Source organism: Acyrthosiphon pisum, chromosome X (assembly GCF_005508785.2).
Source record: "Acyrthosiphon pisum isolate AL4f chromosome X, pea_aphid_22Mar2018_4r6ur, whole genome shotgun sequence".
Classification (NCBI taxonomy): Eukaryota; Metazoa; Arthropoda; class Insecta; order Hemiptera; family Aphididae; genus Acyrthosiphon; species Acyrthosiphon pisum.
The window spans coordinates 123504433-123524452 of NC_042493.1; the positions used below are offsets into that span (position 1 = coordinate 123504433).

The window sequence follows — 20020 nt, forward strand, 5'->3', positions numbered from 1 at the left end:
GTCATTTTTAATTATTTTCAATAGCGATGGGTGACCGAATGCACACGAAAATACGATGCACGTGATATTAAAAATATTATGCATGATATGGTCGACACATTAGGTCCACCGAACTCGGTACTGCGGATATCCGGTAAGGGCATAATATTGGTTTCCTGCCATTTACATGGGTAAAATCGATCACACTGTTGTGCACAGACATTATTATGTGACAGTTTTGTGAGCTGTTTTCAGATAAAAATGTTACATTGTAAGTTGCGAGTGGGGAAGAGATTTTAGTGCGAAGCGCTTTTTTGGGCGATCGAGCACAATGCGGATTTCAAGTACATAATCTGTCTCGTGTATAACGGTTACTCCCACACAGCATTTTAATATTTCCCAACCATGGTATAAATTTAATATTTTCAGGAAAACAATATAGTTGTCAAAATATTTGAAAAAGTTGCGTAAATAATAAGGAAATATTTTATTTATATTTTTCGGCCAAGAAGTTCACTTTTGAAAAATATTTTGTACAAAATATTAATACAATATTATTAGTCAAATATTCATTATTCAAGCACTCCGAAATATTCACAAAATATTATCATTTCCCAAATGCTGTGTGGGTTTCGGAGGTGAAACTCTTATTTTCCACTTTTAGGGTTTTCAGAGGTAATAGTATACATTTTAACTGTATATATTATTTAAATGCATTGTTTGAGCTTTTTGTGACAATTTGGATTTTCAAAATACTGTGTTTATTATAACACATTTTTAATATTGACTTTTTTTTTTTACACATTTTGTTGTTTTTATTGCATATTCTTAGCGCATATGTAATGATATTTAAGGTAATATTATAGCGCTTATTTATGCAATTTCAAGTGCTATAAACTCCCAACCCTGCATATTATCATAATATTTTACACCCCTTCACAGTGGACCACCAGTATTGCGCATTACCGCACACACTCACATGATATTGTTATCTTGCCGATGAGTTCGTTGCGACCAATGTTGTCAAAGTCCATGACCATCACCTCCAAAGCCGCTTCCCTAAGCTGTTCCACCGGCAACTGGTACTCGAATTTCTCGTCAAACATCGGGTTCAAGTTGCATTTGAACACCATGCTCTTGCGCTTCTCCACCTTTTTGTCGCCAACGTGCAGCCACACTTTCACGTACGGATCTGAAAACGACCATACGACATCGAATCAGTTGGGTCATAACATTATGATATAGGCATAGACACAAATCCAATAATAAGCGCTCTGTAATATTATATTATTTTAAAAAATTTGGTTTTTATTTAAAATCAATTTTATATTTACAAATAATCGTCATAAATGACTGTAATATTCGTTACACCCTATATATGTATATATATATATGTTACCGTCAATGATGTAAATTAGTTATTATAAGTTCCTAACATTAGAAGTCGATATTGTCAATGCCTAGGCATTAATTGACATATATAGGAAAGGTTGTAAAATTCAAATATTTTGTAAACACATTTAGAACTATGACTAGGAACTTACATTATATTATGGGTGATAAGTACGTACTGATTATACTTAGATAAGCCGACAGTAGTATACATTTGTATGTTCACAGTCTTTTTGTTTTCACCGCGGTAATTTCACAACGTTCAAGCGAGGATGTCCCGCTTGAACACAATCATTTTACCGTAACAAAAATCACGGGGGAATTTCACGCTCGTTATCCACCTGTTTGCCAAAAATATTTACCGTACAGGGAGATTTCACATTTTTTGTCCACGAATTCTCCCCTTATACAAAATATTTACCGTATTTTAAATTTACACGGAGTTTGCACGCTCAAAATAGGTTTTTCCGATACTTTAAACACTAAATAGACATAGTAATTCGATATCTAAACATTGGGTTGACAAGGGACAAACTCTATTTTTGGTGAAGATGGGATACAGGGCCTAACACACACCAAATAAATTCGTGTGTGAGCATAGCTGTGGTGTAGCGCGGGTATAGAAGTGCACCACCTGTAACCTCGTCGAAAAAATTTTATACACAAGAAGGTACTACGTATTAGGTACTTACTAATATTACATTGAAAGTGATCAACATTTAATAAACAAAACTTACATTTAATTTATTTTGTTTTCTGATAAATTATCCTAGTTATATCGGAATTTATAGTCATAGATAATAAAATAAAGGATAGGTCACTTATATACCAATATAACTCGCAGGTTGACCGGTCAGCGGTCTGTAGTGGGGAAGAGGGGCATTAGGTAAGAAAGACGTATGTGGTCATGCAAAATAGTAATATAGTTATTGTCAAAAACCGTTATTTTCGTTTAGGAAGAATTTACAAATGCGATGTGCAGTGAAATCACGATTGCGGTCGTGGATGTAACTTAAAATTGTGTTTCGGCTTTTTATATAAATTATGATTTCAGTGAAAGTGGCACTGCAGTTATCATATTATCATAATGTAGGGTAGGTAATTTTACGTTTGATTTTTGATCAATTTGGCTAAACTATTCATTATTAGTTCATAATAAATAATAACCACATCATTTTTGTTCTTGTTCCATAAAAATAGGAAATTCAAAAAAAATAAACGAATTTCAATTCGTTATACAAATGTATTTTGTGAAACCACGACAAACGTATCCAATACTTCGTATGGAAAACATTTTGGGTTGATGGCGAGAGTAAATGGTAAAAGAGGAATGCGCCAACTGCGATAAACGTCTAATAACGTATAATGTGTCTACCAATGGTTACCTATAGGGGTTCGAAAAATAAGCTAAAAACACCATCCAAGTCCCAAGGTAATATTATTTTGATATGACTTTTATTGAAAAGGTCCAAAAGTTTTTGTGTATTACCTATCTATATAACAGACAAACAGGCAGGCAGAAAGACAGACAAACGTCCAGTTTTGTATACTGCATGATGATTATTTTATCATGGACCACTCATTATTTTAAAAAGTATTAATGGAAATGGAAATATTTATTTTTTATATGGTTACAAGTTGTGAAAAAAAAAAAAAACGGTTTTAAAATTTTTTATCCTTATAATTTTTCAAGTTTTACCATTTGGACGAGAACATACAATATACAGTTTTAACTTAACTTTTGAGAGTGGAATATTTTTTTGAGTATTTCGTTACGTCATAGAAAAATCAATTTTAGGAAAAGTAGCTTAAGATTTATAAGTTTATTTGAAAGTTAAGATTAGTTGAGTGGTACGTGGTCACCCTGCAAAATTTTGGTCCACTATTCCGCTCGTCTATAATTTTCAATACTTATAACTCAACTACTCAACTTATAAGTTATAACCAAGCTGCTATTCAACATAAATTTTGATTATACGTATCGAAATACTCTGAAAAATTTTCCGCTTTCGAAGAATCATTTATATTTAGAAAATAATACTATGTATATCGAAAATTATAAAATAGAAAATTGGTGAACATCTAAAGTATATACGGTTAAGGTTTCAGTATTAGTTTTTACCGAAAAACCAAATTGGTTTTGCCAAAGACTGCAGTACCATGGTTTGCCGAAAAAGATTCCGTTTTTCCTCGAAAAAATGGTGATAATAATCGACTTTTACTTTTTAAAAGTACAATCTAGATTCAATTTTCCTCAGAACTTCAAAGCTCTGCGCAAGTAATTCGATTACTAATTACTTCGATGGCGTGCACATAAATGCATAATGGCTATAAAATAACAGTATTGTAATATCGTGTATTATTGAAACGGTGATTGTTGCAGATTACTCAGTGATAACAGGTAATTACTCGAGTCCGAGCGTAGGCTTAACATTATACTAATAATAATAATAATAATAATAATAATATAATTTATTCGCCAACGCGCACACGCGTCATCGCACTGTACACCTATTATTATTATTATTATTTCCGAACATAAATAATTAATATCAATCGATCGGCATAACGACCCGGATACGAATCTGTTTGACTACGGTAGGTAGCGTGTACCTAATCCAGCAACAGGCGTCCGTTTCCGCGTATTATGATAATCATAATTCACCTACCTAATGATAATAATCGTTTGTGCAGGCGTATAATGACGAATTACCTGGCCCGGTAACGAGCACGGTTTAACGCAATACCAATAATAAACCCGCGCCACTCATAATATTATCTATAAAATAATATGCGTAAATAATGTCCGGTCGAAGCCGTTTTAGCTCGTTAGTCCTAGCGGATATATTATAGCACGGCGAGGCATTGGAATCGCGGACGGCCCCTCCCCCCGGACATTTTCCCGGAAGGTGAAACTCGGCCCGGAAAATTCGGAAAATAATAAAGTCCATTGTAAATATAGAAATATCGGTAAACCAATACGTCGAATACTCGTGCTGGTAAAATAATTTTAAACATTTAAACGCACAATATTATTGTTCCGACAGTCGTGTATTATAATAATATTATCGTTGTGAAAACGGACAAAACTTTAGATACAAAGGTATTCCAGATCGCATGACTGCACATGACTAGTGATGTAAATTTTTATGAAAACTTTTTTTCGTGAAAATTTTATAATTTATCATATTAACTTCTTATCAAATAAATCTTTTGACATTATATATAGTTGTAGTATATTTAACCTTCATAATTATATTTTTAAATATGTACTTTTATTACCATTTAGGTACCCATTTTAATATAATGTTGGTATTATTCTAATGAACATAATAATATAGTAAATTCAAAATACAAATCATTAAATATATATAATATATTATACCTATATCGATATATAATATTTAACTCGGTAATAAATGTGCATTTTTATGTTTTATTAAAAATGTTGTATTTTTACTTCAGTATAATTAATTATGAGTGTATAATAGTTTGTTACAATTATTGATTTTTAAATTTTTAACGGAGGTGATTTATCGTTTGAGTCATTTCCTCAATTTTACCCAAATTATATTTTTTTTTATTATAAGCGTTTTGTTTGATTCTGACGATATACTTGTTACAGTGTAAATAATAATGAAACATTAATTTTATAAAGTATTTTAAAATTTTATTTAAACTTATAAATTAATTCATTTAAGGAAAGTACAAAAAAAAATAAATTTTCAAGTTTTCAAAGAAAGTTAAAAATTTTCATAAATTTTCAATGAAAAAAAAAATGTTCACTTGAAAATGTTCAAGCTTACATCTCTACACATTACGTAATAATATGACCAATACAGATTTGACGATTCTGTTAAAAATGTTGTAATACCCAGAATCCCCAAGTATACCATACCCGCTAATGGTATGCGTCTTGCACTGTGCGGTGGACCGCGAAAACAGTCATTGGTGTTCACCGGAGAAGACAATTGATAACTGGCGACACTCAACTACGGCATTTGGCTATCAACACAATTTACAAACGAAAAAACACGAGAAAAGCGCCGATACGAATTTTCTGATGCTATTGATAATTTTGGACTGACAAACACCCCTTCCCCCCATCACCAAACAATCCCCAAAATGTGCCTCTGTGATCAAAATATGATCAAAAATTAATGATTACCACTAACCACATTTAACGAGTCACGTTTGCCTATGTCTCCAGAAATTTCAATATATATGATTTGACTAGGAAAAACACTATCACTACAATATATTTTCACAGGAAATAAATTTGTTTAGGTAAGTATTGGTTTTCATTTTTTTTATTTTATCATAGCTAGTAATAACGTTTCTGCTTGATATTTTAAAAGTGTTTAATATCGTTGTACACAATATCGATGTGCAATTTTTATTTCGAAATCAGAAGCAAAATACTATTTTGTAAGACGGCAATGCGTAGAATAATCCGTTGAGCAGGTGGGCACAGTTAAAAAATGTAGTTTTTTTTTTTTCGTGTTAAAGTGTTTACGTTTTTCACTAGTGAAGTAAAACGACAAGCAGTTATTCACCCTTCCGATTTGAAAATGTTTGTTAGCAAAAAAAAAATCCTTTATTCAACATCCATGATATTTTATTTCCACGTAAATATAAAATATATATATACGTATTCCGGATTCCGATATTGTGCATTAAAAACGTATATATCATCAAATGAAATTCTACAATGCTCATAATAATATTATGAAATGTATGATACGTGGTACCCGGTGACGGAATGAGTGCGTAGCCTGATATTCACATAAATCATATTGACATTTTACAATCCGGTATTTTTTTATTTTATGCAATTCATTCAAAATGAAACGAGGAATTTTTATAATAATTGACTGAAGATGTTATTATTTTATAACATTTTTATATTATTGTACGCATCATACGATAATTATATTATAATTAAATGTTTTAGAAATGTGATTTAAAATATTTTAAACAATATGTTTACTTAATGTGAACTTACTTAAATAATGTAATTTTCATTAATTTCTTTTTATTTGGACATTACCCACACAGCATTTGGGAAATTATAATATATTGTGAATATTTTTAAGTGCTTCAGTAATGAATATTTAACTAATATTATTCTATAGTTATTTTCTTCTCATTATAACGAAATATATTGTACTATATGATTGCATACAAATGTTGAATTAATATTTTCATAAAGTTACAGTAAAAAAATGTTTTTTATAAATATAACATGATTAAAATGTTCTGTAAATGTTTTTTATAAAATATTTTCAAAAGTATGAACTTCTTGCCTAAAGAATATTATAACTGAAAAATTTCCTAATTATTTGCGCAACTTTTTAAAATATTTTCACAACTATTAATTTCTTGAAAATGTTTTTTCCATAGTTAGATTTTGTTCTAAACATTGTTTATATTTTAACCCTGTACATCCGTTAAATATTCTGCCTTGGATATTTTGGTACCTGCAGGATATCTCGTCTCGATACCGTTTTATATTAAACGGCTTGTAAATTTACAATCTCATTTAACCAAAATACCATTTACCGGATATTTACCAAGTATTCACTATAAACAACCACGCGTGAAATAATGCTGCGTCTAAAATGTTCGAATTATTCATCGGGATCAAAACGCATAGAAGGGCGGATCCAGGTGGGGTGCACTGGGGTAGGGGGGGGAGGCGAGTTCGCTAAAAAAAAAATACAATATAATTGTTCATAAATTATTATAAATGAGCATCGTAAAAATATCTTTAATCAACGGTACGCAGATTCTGGATCGGCCCTCGAACACGCGTTGTAGACATCGCCGAAACACTAAGGCACCGTACATATTGTATCACAATAACGACAATAATAATAATGTAATGATTGACGAGCGAGACGGCGACGACCACAGCTCGAACCACTCGGCCATTATTCGTCATCGTGGTTAGGGACGATCGCTGTTTCCGCGGGTAAAAACCGGGAGTGATCGAGTGTCACGCGTAATAATGTCGACGACGACAATGACATCGCAATAACATAATATTATATATTGTATCGTGTTACGCGATGTACTCGGCCACCTACCTCCACGTCGTGATGGTATTATATACCTCCACCGCCGCCTGTTAGGCGTGTGACGCGAACAGCTGCCGGCGCGGCGTTTCGTAATTTTTTACCGCGGGAAAATCGCGTTTTCCGAACTCTATCGCGAGACGCGAAACGAGGTGTTCGCGTACACGAAACGACGCACTCGACGAGCATAACATGACGCACAGCACAGGCGTAGAGTCACCCGCGGGCCATGCAGGTGCGGTGGATTTCCATTAGTCGACCGGAGACTTGCGAAAATAAAAGCGAAATGCAACCTCGCCGAATTTCCGATCAAAAACCACCACTGCCAATTTCGCAAAACATAATATATAACATAATACGACGATGATGATGATTAATCGATTTTCGAGCTCTGAACGGAAATGGATTACTCCGCCGGCAATAACACGCTCGGCGCGTTATATTATTATATTATGTGGCCACGTTCGGCTGCAGGCGCAGAGTTGAGGATATAATATGACGAAAGTTTCGTCCGGGAATGATATAGGTACAGGTGATTTAATATAAAATTGTCTACACGAAATATAAAGGCAAAAATATATTTTACACTTGTCGAGATAAGGTAAAGATAATCCAAAAAATGTTATCCAGATGATGTACCTACGACGCGTAAATAAAACCAAATTGTATTATAATATTTAAATGACATGATATTTACTCCATACGCGAACGAAAACCTGATAAACACTCAGTAATATGGTAATAATATTATAATGTACCTACTGATCACACAGCCCAAGAATATTTCCTAGGATTTTTATTTTTAATGTACATTTAATGATGTTTTAAGAACATGAATGCATATTATACTTTCTCAATAAATATACAGTAAATTTAATAACATGATTAAAATAGGTTGAGTTAAAAACCTAGGTTACTTACCTAAGGTATAACAACATACGTTTTAAATTAATAACTAGGTAATTAGATTAAGTTAGGTTAGTAACTGGGCGACTAACCTAGCCTAACTCCTAAATTCGACTTTTATGTATCGAAATATATTAGGTATTTTTTTTCAAGTATAGGCATTGGTAAAATAAACATTCAGTGAAATTTCAATGTATCTAAAGTGATTCGTTTTTGAATTACAACAGTATAAGAAAATCGTCACATGAGAAATCGAGTGAATATCCAATGTTATAATAGTATAAACTTCAAACGCTTATAAAAATTTAATTTGACTTGCTTTTAGACATTTTTTTTTTTTTTTTTTTGATGAAGGTAGATGAACTTATGAGAAGTCTTTTATTACTTTTTCGAATTTTATATTTAAAAACAAAACATTTTATGGATTTCTAACTCAAAATAATTTGCGCATTTTCGTGAATTTTACGTATTTTGTCAATATTTGAACTTTAATTGCTTAGAAAAAAATTGCGACAGTGGATTTTTAATAATTTTGTCTTTGAAACAATATATATATAAGGATCATTGTATTAAATTTTTAAGCTTTTTTACCCAACAAATAACATTTTATTGTCATTCATAGAAAAAAAACTGAAAGTGAAAATGTCCGTTACAGTTCAAAACAAACCAAAATTTTTTGAAAATGTTATCGTGTAAAAAATTTTAATATAAACATTAAATAACTCAGAAAAATGTAATGTTTCTACGTTTATTTGATTTAGAGTTGCGTCAAAAACAAAAATCAATTTGTCAAAAACCGATTAAAACCGATTTTAAAACTATTTTGAATTTTTTACTTTTGACCTCCCAAAGTACCCATCAACTAAATTCACTCTCTTATCGATTATTATCTCTTATCGGATTTTTCGATTTCTCAAAATTGTGGACTTGTACTTACAGTAGCCAAAATTTGGGGGTGTAACACCCCCCCCCCCGTAAAATCGCCCCTGAAAACACTGTTTCCACTAAAAAGCTCATGGGTATCTAAAATTGATTCCCTCGTTAATTTCATCAATCCGGCTTTCCATGAAAATAATTCTTTATCGTATCAGTTTCACCTACAGATGCGTCGATCCTTTCTTCACCACGTCTCACTAATAATATAATACTTTTGGTTTGAATTTTTTTTTTCGACTTCTAAAAATGTATATAATAATGATAATAATAATATACGTCTGGGCTTAGAGAATAAATAAATAAAAAAAAAAAAAAAACAGATATGTTTATAATGAAAATATGTTATTTGCACTACACGCCATGTATCTAACATAATATTATCTATGTGCTATAAGAGATATTTCATTTGGTATTATGAACTAAAAAAAAATGTTATCTCTCGTGTTATATTTTCAACTCAGGACGCAATAAATTCGCGTCGAGTTTATTTTAAGATTATGCTGGGAAGTGCGATTCCGGGGACTGTTACTCCATTCGCGTGCACCGGATTTTGCGAGAGGGACTCGTTGGCGAGGGCAATTTAAGAGTAAGTAATAATAAAAAAACAAGCATTGCCGACGTCTCCGAGAAAATTATAACAAACTTCTGATTGGCACGCCGAGTCGCGAAATCTCGAACGCCGCACAAAAAACATAGCTTTGTTTTCGCAATTTGCGTCGGAAGAACGAATAGTAATAATAATAATTCAGAGAAGCCCGAGGTGATTGCAGAGACGAGACGTTTTTACGCCGAATTCACCTGAATACACGACTGTGCTGCACGACTCGCGTTCCACCGTGTCTCAATTCGGAATTTTTTTTTTTTTTTTTGGGGGGGGATGTCTGAGCGGTATGATGGCAATAAATCGCAAACGTACCTGCACGCAATGCGAGCGAATACTTATCGAGTCGCCAAAATACCACGAAACGTATCGAGCATTCGGACCGAAAAATCTCATCTGGACCTGCCTCTGGAATGACCCTCCCCCGCTACGCACCACGCGGTGGGTGGACGACGGGGCTACGGAAATTCAAAGTATGCTCGTACTCTCGTCGACCCTTTCTCGGTCGTGGGGGGGGTCCGTGCCTAGACCTGCAAAGTTTCAACTCGTCGGTCGGACGTTGCGAGTTAATAATTTAAATAATTCCGGATATGTTCGCGGACCCTATTGTACTCCAAAACATACCGTTGCCAACGGCTGGAGTCTTTGCGATACTATGACGACCTCGGGATATAAATCACCCCCTCCTTCCAAACCCCCCTCCCCACAAAAAAAAAAAGGTCGGTGGTTGCGAGTCGAAAAACAGTCTACTAAACCGCAGGACTACATAACGAACCATAATTTATCAATATCATGATAATATTGCCTTTAAATCTGCAGACTACTGTCATACGACAACGATATTTTGATCAATAAAACTGGACTCAGACCGGGACGCCGTAAACCTATTAGATTTTCGACGTTTTAATTACTCGGTCGAAATAAGTTAGGTATAAATAACGTGTTAACGATATTATTATGTTAAATTACGAATAAAAAACGCGTGTATTTCATCATGCGTCACACGTCTTCAGCTCCCGAGAAAGGGTATTACATAATATAAGGGTGCAACTTTGAACAGTTTTTGAAATATATATTGTATTGTCTGAAACGCATCATTTTATTCATAATTAATTTGTAATTTTTCACTGTTATATAACTGAGTATAACTCGTGTGGAGGCACACGACATGAATTTATATAACTGTCATAGTACATCCCATATTCGATAAGACTTTTTAATCGAATATAATAATATTAATATATTTTTTTTTCGTGGTCTATATATTACTATTATAATAACATAACTGGATTTATAAAACATGAAATTACCGGATTCGTTAGACAATTTACGTCAAACATATTTGTTTGGCCTAAACTCGGCTTGTATTAAAAAAAAAAAAATTGTCTCATCAATGTTATAATATTTTATTATTGTGTCCGATAACACAGCGCGTCGTATAATAGTATGATAGGTAATTCGGTTCAAGTTACGCGTAATGGTATAATATTATGGGGGCCGGTGACGGTTTTTCCAATTTTTTCAAATTATATTTTATTGGCTGTTCTGTCCGACGTTGTCTGTGTCGTAGGTTTGTTTAAAGAAAAAAAAATATATATTTGTAAAAAAATCTGCATACTATAATATATTTTCTACTAATTATTATGATACTAAGTAACGTGATATTTAACCAATATGACAATCATTTGAGTAAACAAAAATAGTATTAGTTTTTCTTGAGCTGAAAAAAATGCCCGTGGTAGCTACTCTTCGGCTATCTATAAGAGACGGACACATTTTGAAACCTTCAATCGATATTATACTCTAGCTGTAAAACTCGACTTCACCAGTGAAAAACTTTAAAAAAAATTTGCAGTGATATTATATCTGTGTATATCGGTTTTAGTGTATCGTTAGTGTACGGTCAAATCGTAAATTATCTATATAGTTTTTCATCATAGGTATTTTTAAATTAACTGATAATACACTAAAACTATAATATCATAGGTACCTAAGTTAATATATTAATATCCAGCAGTGATATCCCACATCGACAGGAAAAAATATTTTACGAAATATTTCCTATTTTTTATAATTTAATTTTGTTGGACAGATGACGCCACTGGTTCATTCTTATTTTATCTCTCGATACTTTGTGCTAAGCTTATGAACGCTATACTTAAAATATTTTTTTCTATATATATCATAATACATAAATGATTAAAAAAAAAAAAATCACATGACTATCAGAGCAGTGGTTCCCGTGACATTGGAATCAAAGATTCTCGTTTTCATAATACAATTATATACATAGTTATTTCAGTTGTCACCTCAGTTATAATATTTTTTCACTGCTTTCTACCCCCTGCCCGAAACAAAAATTACTTACGAGATACATATTTCAGGCCTTCTAGAATAAAATTATCAGATTTTGAATAAACAAGTTTAGCTGAAAAAATAAAACCTCTACGGGTCTCATTGACCTACGATATTGATTTTATTTTTTTTAACGGTATACAATTGTTTTTAAAAAACAACACCTCATTATTGGCTTGATTTTGAAAAAAAAAAATCATAATATAGTCGAGATTCAAACATCGAAAATGCACCCTGTATATTTTACATGTTTAAATTTAATGGATTCTACAGGACAGGGTCGTTATTCTCGTAGAGTGTATTTTTATGGGCAAAATTACATTGGTAACTGGTGCCTTAACCCGTCATCGGTACACATAATATTGTTAATACATTTGGCAACACGATTATTTCATTGTGAGCTTGAAGTTTACACGTCAGATTTTAATTTTTTAATTTCTCAATCAAATATTACAACATCGAATTATACATGTACAAATGTACATCATATTTATCTTTAACTCAAAATATTATCTTAAGTTTGTTTGTGTGTACTACTAACAGTTTATGAAAAAAAAAAACTCAAATTGTATTCACTTTCTGAAGTTAAGTTTTTATCATAACGATAGGATGCGCATGTGACGATACCCATTCGGGAATGACAAATTATAGGGTTATCATTTTTTTTTTTTTTTTTTGTAAAAACTTGTAAACTCGTCATCAGTTGAATTGGAAAACTTACACTCGAAATGTTATTCGTGTTAGGCGCGCTCACATAATATTGAGTACTCGCGACGGGTTAGGGGCGCTGGTACGCGATACATATTTTTACAAGAATTCTAACGTTACGAATAACTAACAGAGTTGTGCCAAATAGATATAGGTATTTTTTTTTTTTTTGTGTGACGAGATGTTAAATTTCGCTCAGAATCATTTTTTTTCGTAAGCAATGATCTATCATTGAATTCAAGTTTAACACATCCATTAAAACGAAATGCTCGACACCAACTGAACCAGTTGAGTGGTACCAACTTTTTTTTATAATAATAATTTGTTGTTATGCGAGGGAAGTGTTTATTCAAATTGAGATATTGTCAGCAGTAGTATTCGATTTTCTCTTCAAGTTCTGTATTTTGTAAATCAATAGTTTATTGTTAATTCTGAGTAAATACTGCATCAGTGGTGGCAATCGTATTTAATTACGCAAGTTTTAAATTTATGTAACAGTGTTATGATTTTCGTCGAGTAAACATCTCAGCCCTCAGTATATGGATGTTTTGTCTCCGGCCGGACCTAATCGGCGTGACCAGCGTGATTATAACTTGTCAACTTTTCAGTGGAATTTCTTTTAATTCCGTTACTATCACACACACACACACACACACACGCAAATGGAGACGTGTTTGAAGTTAAATTGTTGTCGCCAAACAACCAAAAGGTACATAGTTGTAGTTTATATCTAACCGAATTAACGAATCGAATAAATTGTGAAATGTTTGTACTTCGTTCTTCTCTTTGTTTCACTGCAAGTTGATCTCGAAAACTTGGTGTAGAATTATATAAGATTCCTATGATTCCAGGAAGGGATTTCGATACCGACGTGACTTTTTTCAGATGAGGTAAAAGCCGCTAATTTCGTCTCCGCGCGAAAAGCTAAAACCGTAAATGGATACGAATCGGAATGTACCGAAAACAAATTTTTAAGAAGTACAATGTCTACGCCGTGTGTTCGCGAGATCTGAAAACTCTCGAATCAGATGCGTATTATAATATTATGTTTCATACTTTAGATATCATAAATTAATAGTTTTGACATTTCCGAAAATTTAAAAGGCGCAAACAATTTTCTGGTTGCAAAGTGTACACAGTTTGTCTCTACATTGATAACTCGGCAATCAATCTATTTTCTGGTCGTTACTCTCGAGAGTACCACGTAACTCATTCGTGTCGATATACAAACCGTGAATTCGATTCGATCCGAGATGGGAGAACCATGATGTTCGCCCCATTTTTTATCCCTTCGAATCTCCCAAATTCTGAAGTACGAATACACATATTATTTCTTTTTAACTCTGAACGTGTACGAACTTGCAATGTTACACATCGATTTTCATCAGTCTTCAACTAGACTTCATCTCTTATCACGATAAATTGATTTTGTAAATATTGGGTATCTATGATATTGCTATCGAGAGAATCGTTCAATAAAAAAATCTGTTATGTTATCTAGAATATTGTTCGGACATCTTTGCACAACGATGGTAACTAGTTCGTCTATGAGCATTCCAAACATAATCTCATTAAACGAAACGCACGTGGTATGCAGATGTCACCATTAAGTCGATAAATTATTATTTTAATGTTCACGGGACAGTAAACACCACTAAATGTGAACGAAAGTTTATCTTTCCTCCTGTTGATGGACTTTACAACATTGGATTCAAAACGGTTTATAATTTGTAAACATTTTTATATCCTTAAAATATGTTGTTACAATACGATTGTAACGGAAAAAATAAAACAAATGTATTTAATTTTTCTAAATCAAAACCGTAACGTGTGTACAGGTTATTTTTCGCACATTGGTCTTAACAATAATATTGACTTACCCAACAACGTTAAAATTGTTGCCACACCACTTGTGTTTTTTCTAAAATAATTTTTGGTTTTTACGCGGCCGCATCAATATATAGTTCTCTGAATTTCAACGAAGAACCGTGAGCGACTTATGCCAATAATTTGTTTAAAAAAAGGTTATCTTGCCCACGGGACGAGTTCTCACAGTGATCGGTACCGGTCGATATCCCTAGTGAAAAGCTCTGGAAACACCGTGTGATCGACATTAGATATCAAAAGATTATTTAGGCCAGTGTTTGCATTTGAAAAAAATTCCGTTTTATGTTATTTACAATTAAAACGTTACACAAGTTTTATCGTCATTCAGAATTATAAGGTCATCCGAGTTTTGCGTTTAGTGTTATTTAAAATAGCGTTCACACCTATTAAATTTAAAAATAATAACTAATCCGGTAGGTAATGGCCCGGATACGAAATATAATGTAATCAATTCTAGATTGTTTGCACGAAATAAATGTTTCTATTAAACCAATAGCCTTTTAAATAAATACATTTTAAAATATTACGTTTTGCGTTATTTTTCGTTTGACGATAAACTATAATTAATTACGTTTTGCGTTATGTATAGCTTAATGATATATATAATATATTTGGTTAGTCGTTATGTTTTGTTTTGCGGTATTCATTTGTTTTTTATTGTCGCTTTCCGTTATAATTTCGTTTATAAATTTCAATCGATTTTCGTCAAATATAACGTTTGCAAGTCCCGATTTAGACTGATTTAGTCCTAATCATGACATTACGTGTTGACTATTATGCAGAGGAAACAGTTAATAACGTCACCGGATGTGACTATTCAAACACGTGAAATTAATGGTCCACGAAAAACTACAATTTTTTCTATAACACACCAATTTTCATCGGTCGTTATGACATTTATTTTTCTTGTATGTATACCGATATTTTTTTCTACAACGACCACGGGTCATCGAATCACGACAGTAATAATTTGTAGCTCGAGCCCATATTGCATTAAACAATCAGTGTCAAATTATTATGTGGCCATTAATAATAATATCTAAGTTGGAAAACAAACTGAGAAAGAGTAGAAACGAAAAAACTTTGTTTTTTTTTTTAACGAAATGTTTCAAACTAAAATAATATATATTTTTTTAACGATACGCACCTAATCAAAATATACTTTACTCGTTAATAACAAACGTCATATTATTATCATTGTAAGAGTTAACATTTTGTGGTCGAAAATATGATATTATATGTACACTGTTTTTTATTATGACTTTTTTGTCGGTTATTATGACCCATTTACCGCGGTCGCGCGTCAAACACACCCATCCTAACCCAACCTGACTTCATAACTGTTCACTGCAGTTGGGGAGAGTACGTTTTTTACGCGGTATACTGTTTTGTTTTTTTTTTTTTTTTTCATTTCCGTCGGTTGGATTCATAAGATAATAATATCACAACGTTATTATTGCTTAATCGGACGTTCGCGCACAGAACGATAAAACACTCAGCAAACGTGTCGCGTTTTTCCAGTCGTCGAATGAAAATGCGATAACGGACGAAGACGAATACACGACGGACAAAAACCCCGTTAATAACTTCGATTATCTACTGAAATTTGTAACCGTCTTTATTAGTTTTAGATACCTATGCGTATAGTTAATGCGAGACGCGTTCCGTTTCGGTGAAAATGAATTGAAAAAAATTGCGAACAATTTATGTATTTACACGTAACGCTCTGAATTTGAAATATTTCTGTTGACGTTTCCCAATTGAAATTTAACTCTTGTCGACATGTGTTTCAATGAAATCATGAAAATAGTTTTATCTCTTTTAAACGTATTAAAATTTTTTATTGATTACACGCAGAAAAGGTCGACAATGGACGAGACCTATTGGCTCAGATCAATAAATCAAATTATTATACCATGGACGGATCAATGCAAATTTTTTAATAATCTTACCTCCCGATAATATTTCCGGAGGGGGGCTACAATTACCCTAGGCTGAAAGTAACACCAGTAAAAGTTTCCCGGCATAATCGTGCCCCTGGTAAAATTTTTCCCGAGGAAAACATTACACCTATGATACCAGTACGACTATCCTAGGTTTAAGTTTTCTGGATGTACGATCTACCGAGGAAAATATTACCCTTAGGTAAATAAATTCTCAGTAATCGTTAATCTCGGTGAAAAAAATATTGACATCTGTACACTTAAAATTCAGACAAACGACAAAAATCGTTTTGCACGAAGAGTGAAAAACATTCAGCGTTTTATTTTTCTATTTTCGGTTACTTAAACCGTTCAAGCGTCTATATATAGACCTAGGCACTGATGTTAACTTTAAATCTGACAATAAATCAATCCACTAAATTAAAAAATCAGGGTTACTTTCTGCTTTACAGTATGTCGTTACGTGTGGACGTTGTCACTGAGTAAGGTCACTGTAATATGTGTCTGGGGGTGAATTCAATTTGAACGAAACGATTAAAATATATAGGTACGAAAAACGATTGTGTGTGGAGACGGAGTGTGGTCAGATTCTATTGACTATTTCTAAGGATGTTTTTTAATTTATCGATTATTTCCAAAAACCTAAAATACTATTCATATCGTACATGAAAATTGTTGTTATTGCCTCATATAAGTCAATACTGTACGATTTTACTGGGAAATCGGCATGATAATTTACTATGGGCGTAATCAAGTTGCACCAAAAATAACTTGAAATGTATACAACATGTGTGAATTGCGCAAACATTTTTGAAATGCGTATGTTATTTGCACCATCTCGAGTAGTGCAAATACGAAAAATCGTAATTTGAGCCAAAATTCAAATCAATTATTCTTTCGATAGTAAGTGCATATTTTGATAGTATAATATTATGAGATATAGCTAAAGTAATATTGTCGTAGTAGTATTGTACTCGTAGTACTATACGTTTATATGTCCTATAACAGGTAACGTTTAGTTCAATATTCTAAATTGTAATTAAATACAAAGGTATAAATAAAGTAAAAAATAAATAAAAATACTTATGAAAGTAAATTTAAAAAAATGTACGGCCACTGCCATTTCACAGCTCTAAATTATGATGATTTAGAAAATAATGTAAAATATCACTTCAGATTCTGCTTCCCATCAAACTGTTCATAAAAACTAGGTATGTTATTTTAACTGTGGTATCCGAGTTGCACTGGACGATTAAAATTGTTGTATCATTTTCAAACAAGAAACGTAGCCGGCGATCGGACAAAATATTTTTATGACGTACCGTAATATATTTATAGATTATTTCCGGAATGAAAAAGTGTTAACCAACGATCTAGATACGTCACTGCGGGATCTAGGGTTTATGGTGGGTGCTATTTTTACAACAATTTAATACTCCTTCAGGGTACTATTGTTATTGAGAACAGCTCCGAGGGTAACCTATTTGGTGGAAAGACAGTTTAAAATACAGTTTGTGCTCTTTCATAAATCGATTATTCATTATTTTTTCAATAAGAACTAGGTTATCTAGGTTAACTAGGTTTTCCGGAAATAGCAAATAACACGTCTTACGCAGTAACGAGTTTAGGTACAACCTCCGATTACTACGACTTCCTTACAACTTCTCAGAACAATATCAGCTGCAGCTGTCTACAACAGTACCCAGTCATTCGAGTATAACGGGAAGGATGTGCGTTTAAATCTACTGCGATGTCTATGTCCATTTTTCAACAGGCTGCATTCACATGATAGTCGTATCGGTGGTTTCGAAAACGGCATCGTGGAGTAAAAGAGTGTTAAAGTCTGCGGGTTCCGACGACAAGCGGATGGTCCATTTAACGAAAGACACTAATTATTACAAAAAAAAAAAAAATAGGTACCTATTTACATTTTTGAATATTATATTTCATAACTTTAAACCGTCGAAAACAACATTTAAAAAAAGAAACAACATATTTTAACTATTTATCAACGTCATCGTTTTTTAATTTTTTCACTTCTTTAACGAAAACATGAATATTTTAATTCCTCGCTGAATATTTCATTGGGAACGTTTCGATTTCTATAAACCAAAATTCGGATGAGTAACATACGAGTCATAAATTAAAATAATTAATAAAATACTCGTCCAACATTTGATTTGGAAAGGTGGAAATACTCTAAATAATATTTCGCTTAGGGATATGAAATCAAAAATGTACGCAGTTATTCGTAAGAGTAAAAAGCAAAATACGGTCTCTTACTCCCGAATACGTAATTTAAAATATTTATTATTTTGCCAAATGTCGACTACCACGATTTTGACAATAGGATTTCATAGATAGGGTTTTTTCATTTCAAACTATTATTCTTAATTAATAATTATTTCTTTAAAAGTATCATTTTCAACTTTAAAACCGCCCGCGATTCAATATGATGCCAAGAATTATTAAATCTAAAAAGAACAATTCGTTGCTTATAAACAATGGATTTCGCTATCAACACCTTGCAGTTATTAACTATGTTATACGTAAAAATTTTTTCTACAAGCTTATGCATTGACCGCTCATAATTAATACCAACGAATCAATCGTAAAAAAAATGGATATCATGAACTTACAAATGCTGCAGAACGGTATAACTATTGACATTAACGAAATCGTCGTATATCTTAGAACATAATATTACTTAACACTTAAGACTAAACAGCAGTGATTAAAATGCTGAAGTAATGAACTAAATTCACAATAAACGTGGGGTTCCTATTCATTAGGTTTCTAAGACGTATAGGCTTAACAAATAATATATATATAAGCACATAATTGGACATAAAAAACAACGGAATTGTTGTATTATATTATTCAGTATTGACTCTTGTCTAGATAACTTTTACTGTGATGATATTTTATTTAAATCATTTTTTTTTTCTTTTTTACTTGACCCGTTTCATCAGAACACTATCTGCAGATTAGTACATAATATTACCACATAACTGTACGTATATATTATTAACTATTGGTTACTTTCTAGCGGTTATGCTCGCGTAGGTAAGTTATTCACACATGATAAAAAATGGTTTTACCTACCATATTATTTGGATAATGGTTAGATTGTCTATATGAGCGTGTCTTTACGTGCACAAAATTATCTGTATATTATCTTATCCAGATGCGATTTTCGTCGTCTATTCTGGGACTGCTAATATCATTAAGTAGGA

The 20020-nt window shown here is 32.5% G+C and overlaps 1 protein-coding gene across 1 annotated transcript in view; it reads right to left on the bottom strand.

Annotated features, from left to right (window-relative positions):
* The window catches only part of LOC100167856 (synaptotagmin 7), a 334632-nt gene that overhangs the window by 2174 nt on the left and 312438 nt on the right, over positions 1-20020 (bottom strand). The window contains exon 8 of the mRNA XM_001945060.5: positions 959-1171. Coding sequence (XP_001945095.2) covers positions 959-1171 — 213 coding nt within the window. The remainder of the gene's footprint in view (positions 1-958; positions 1172-20020) is intronic.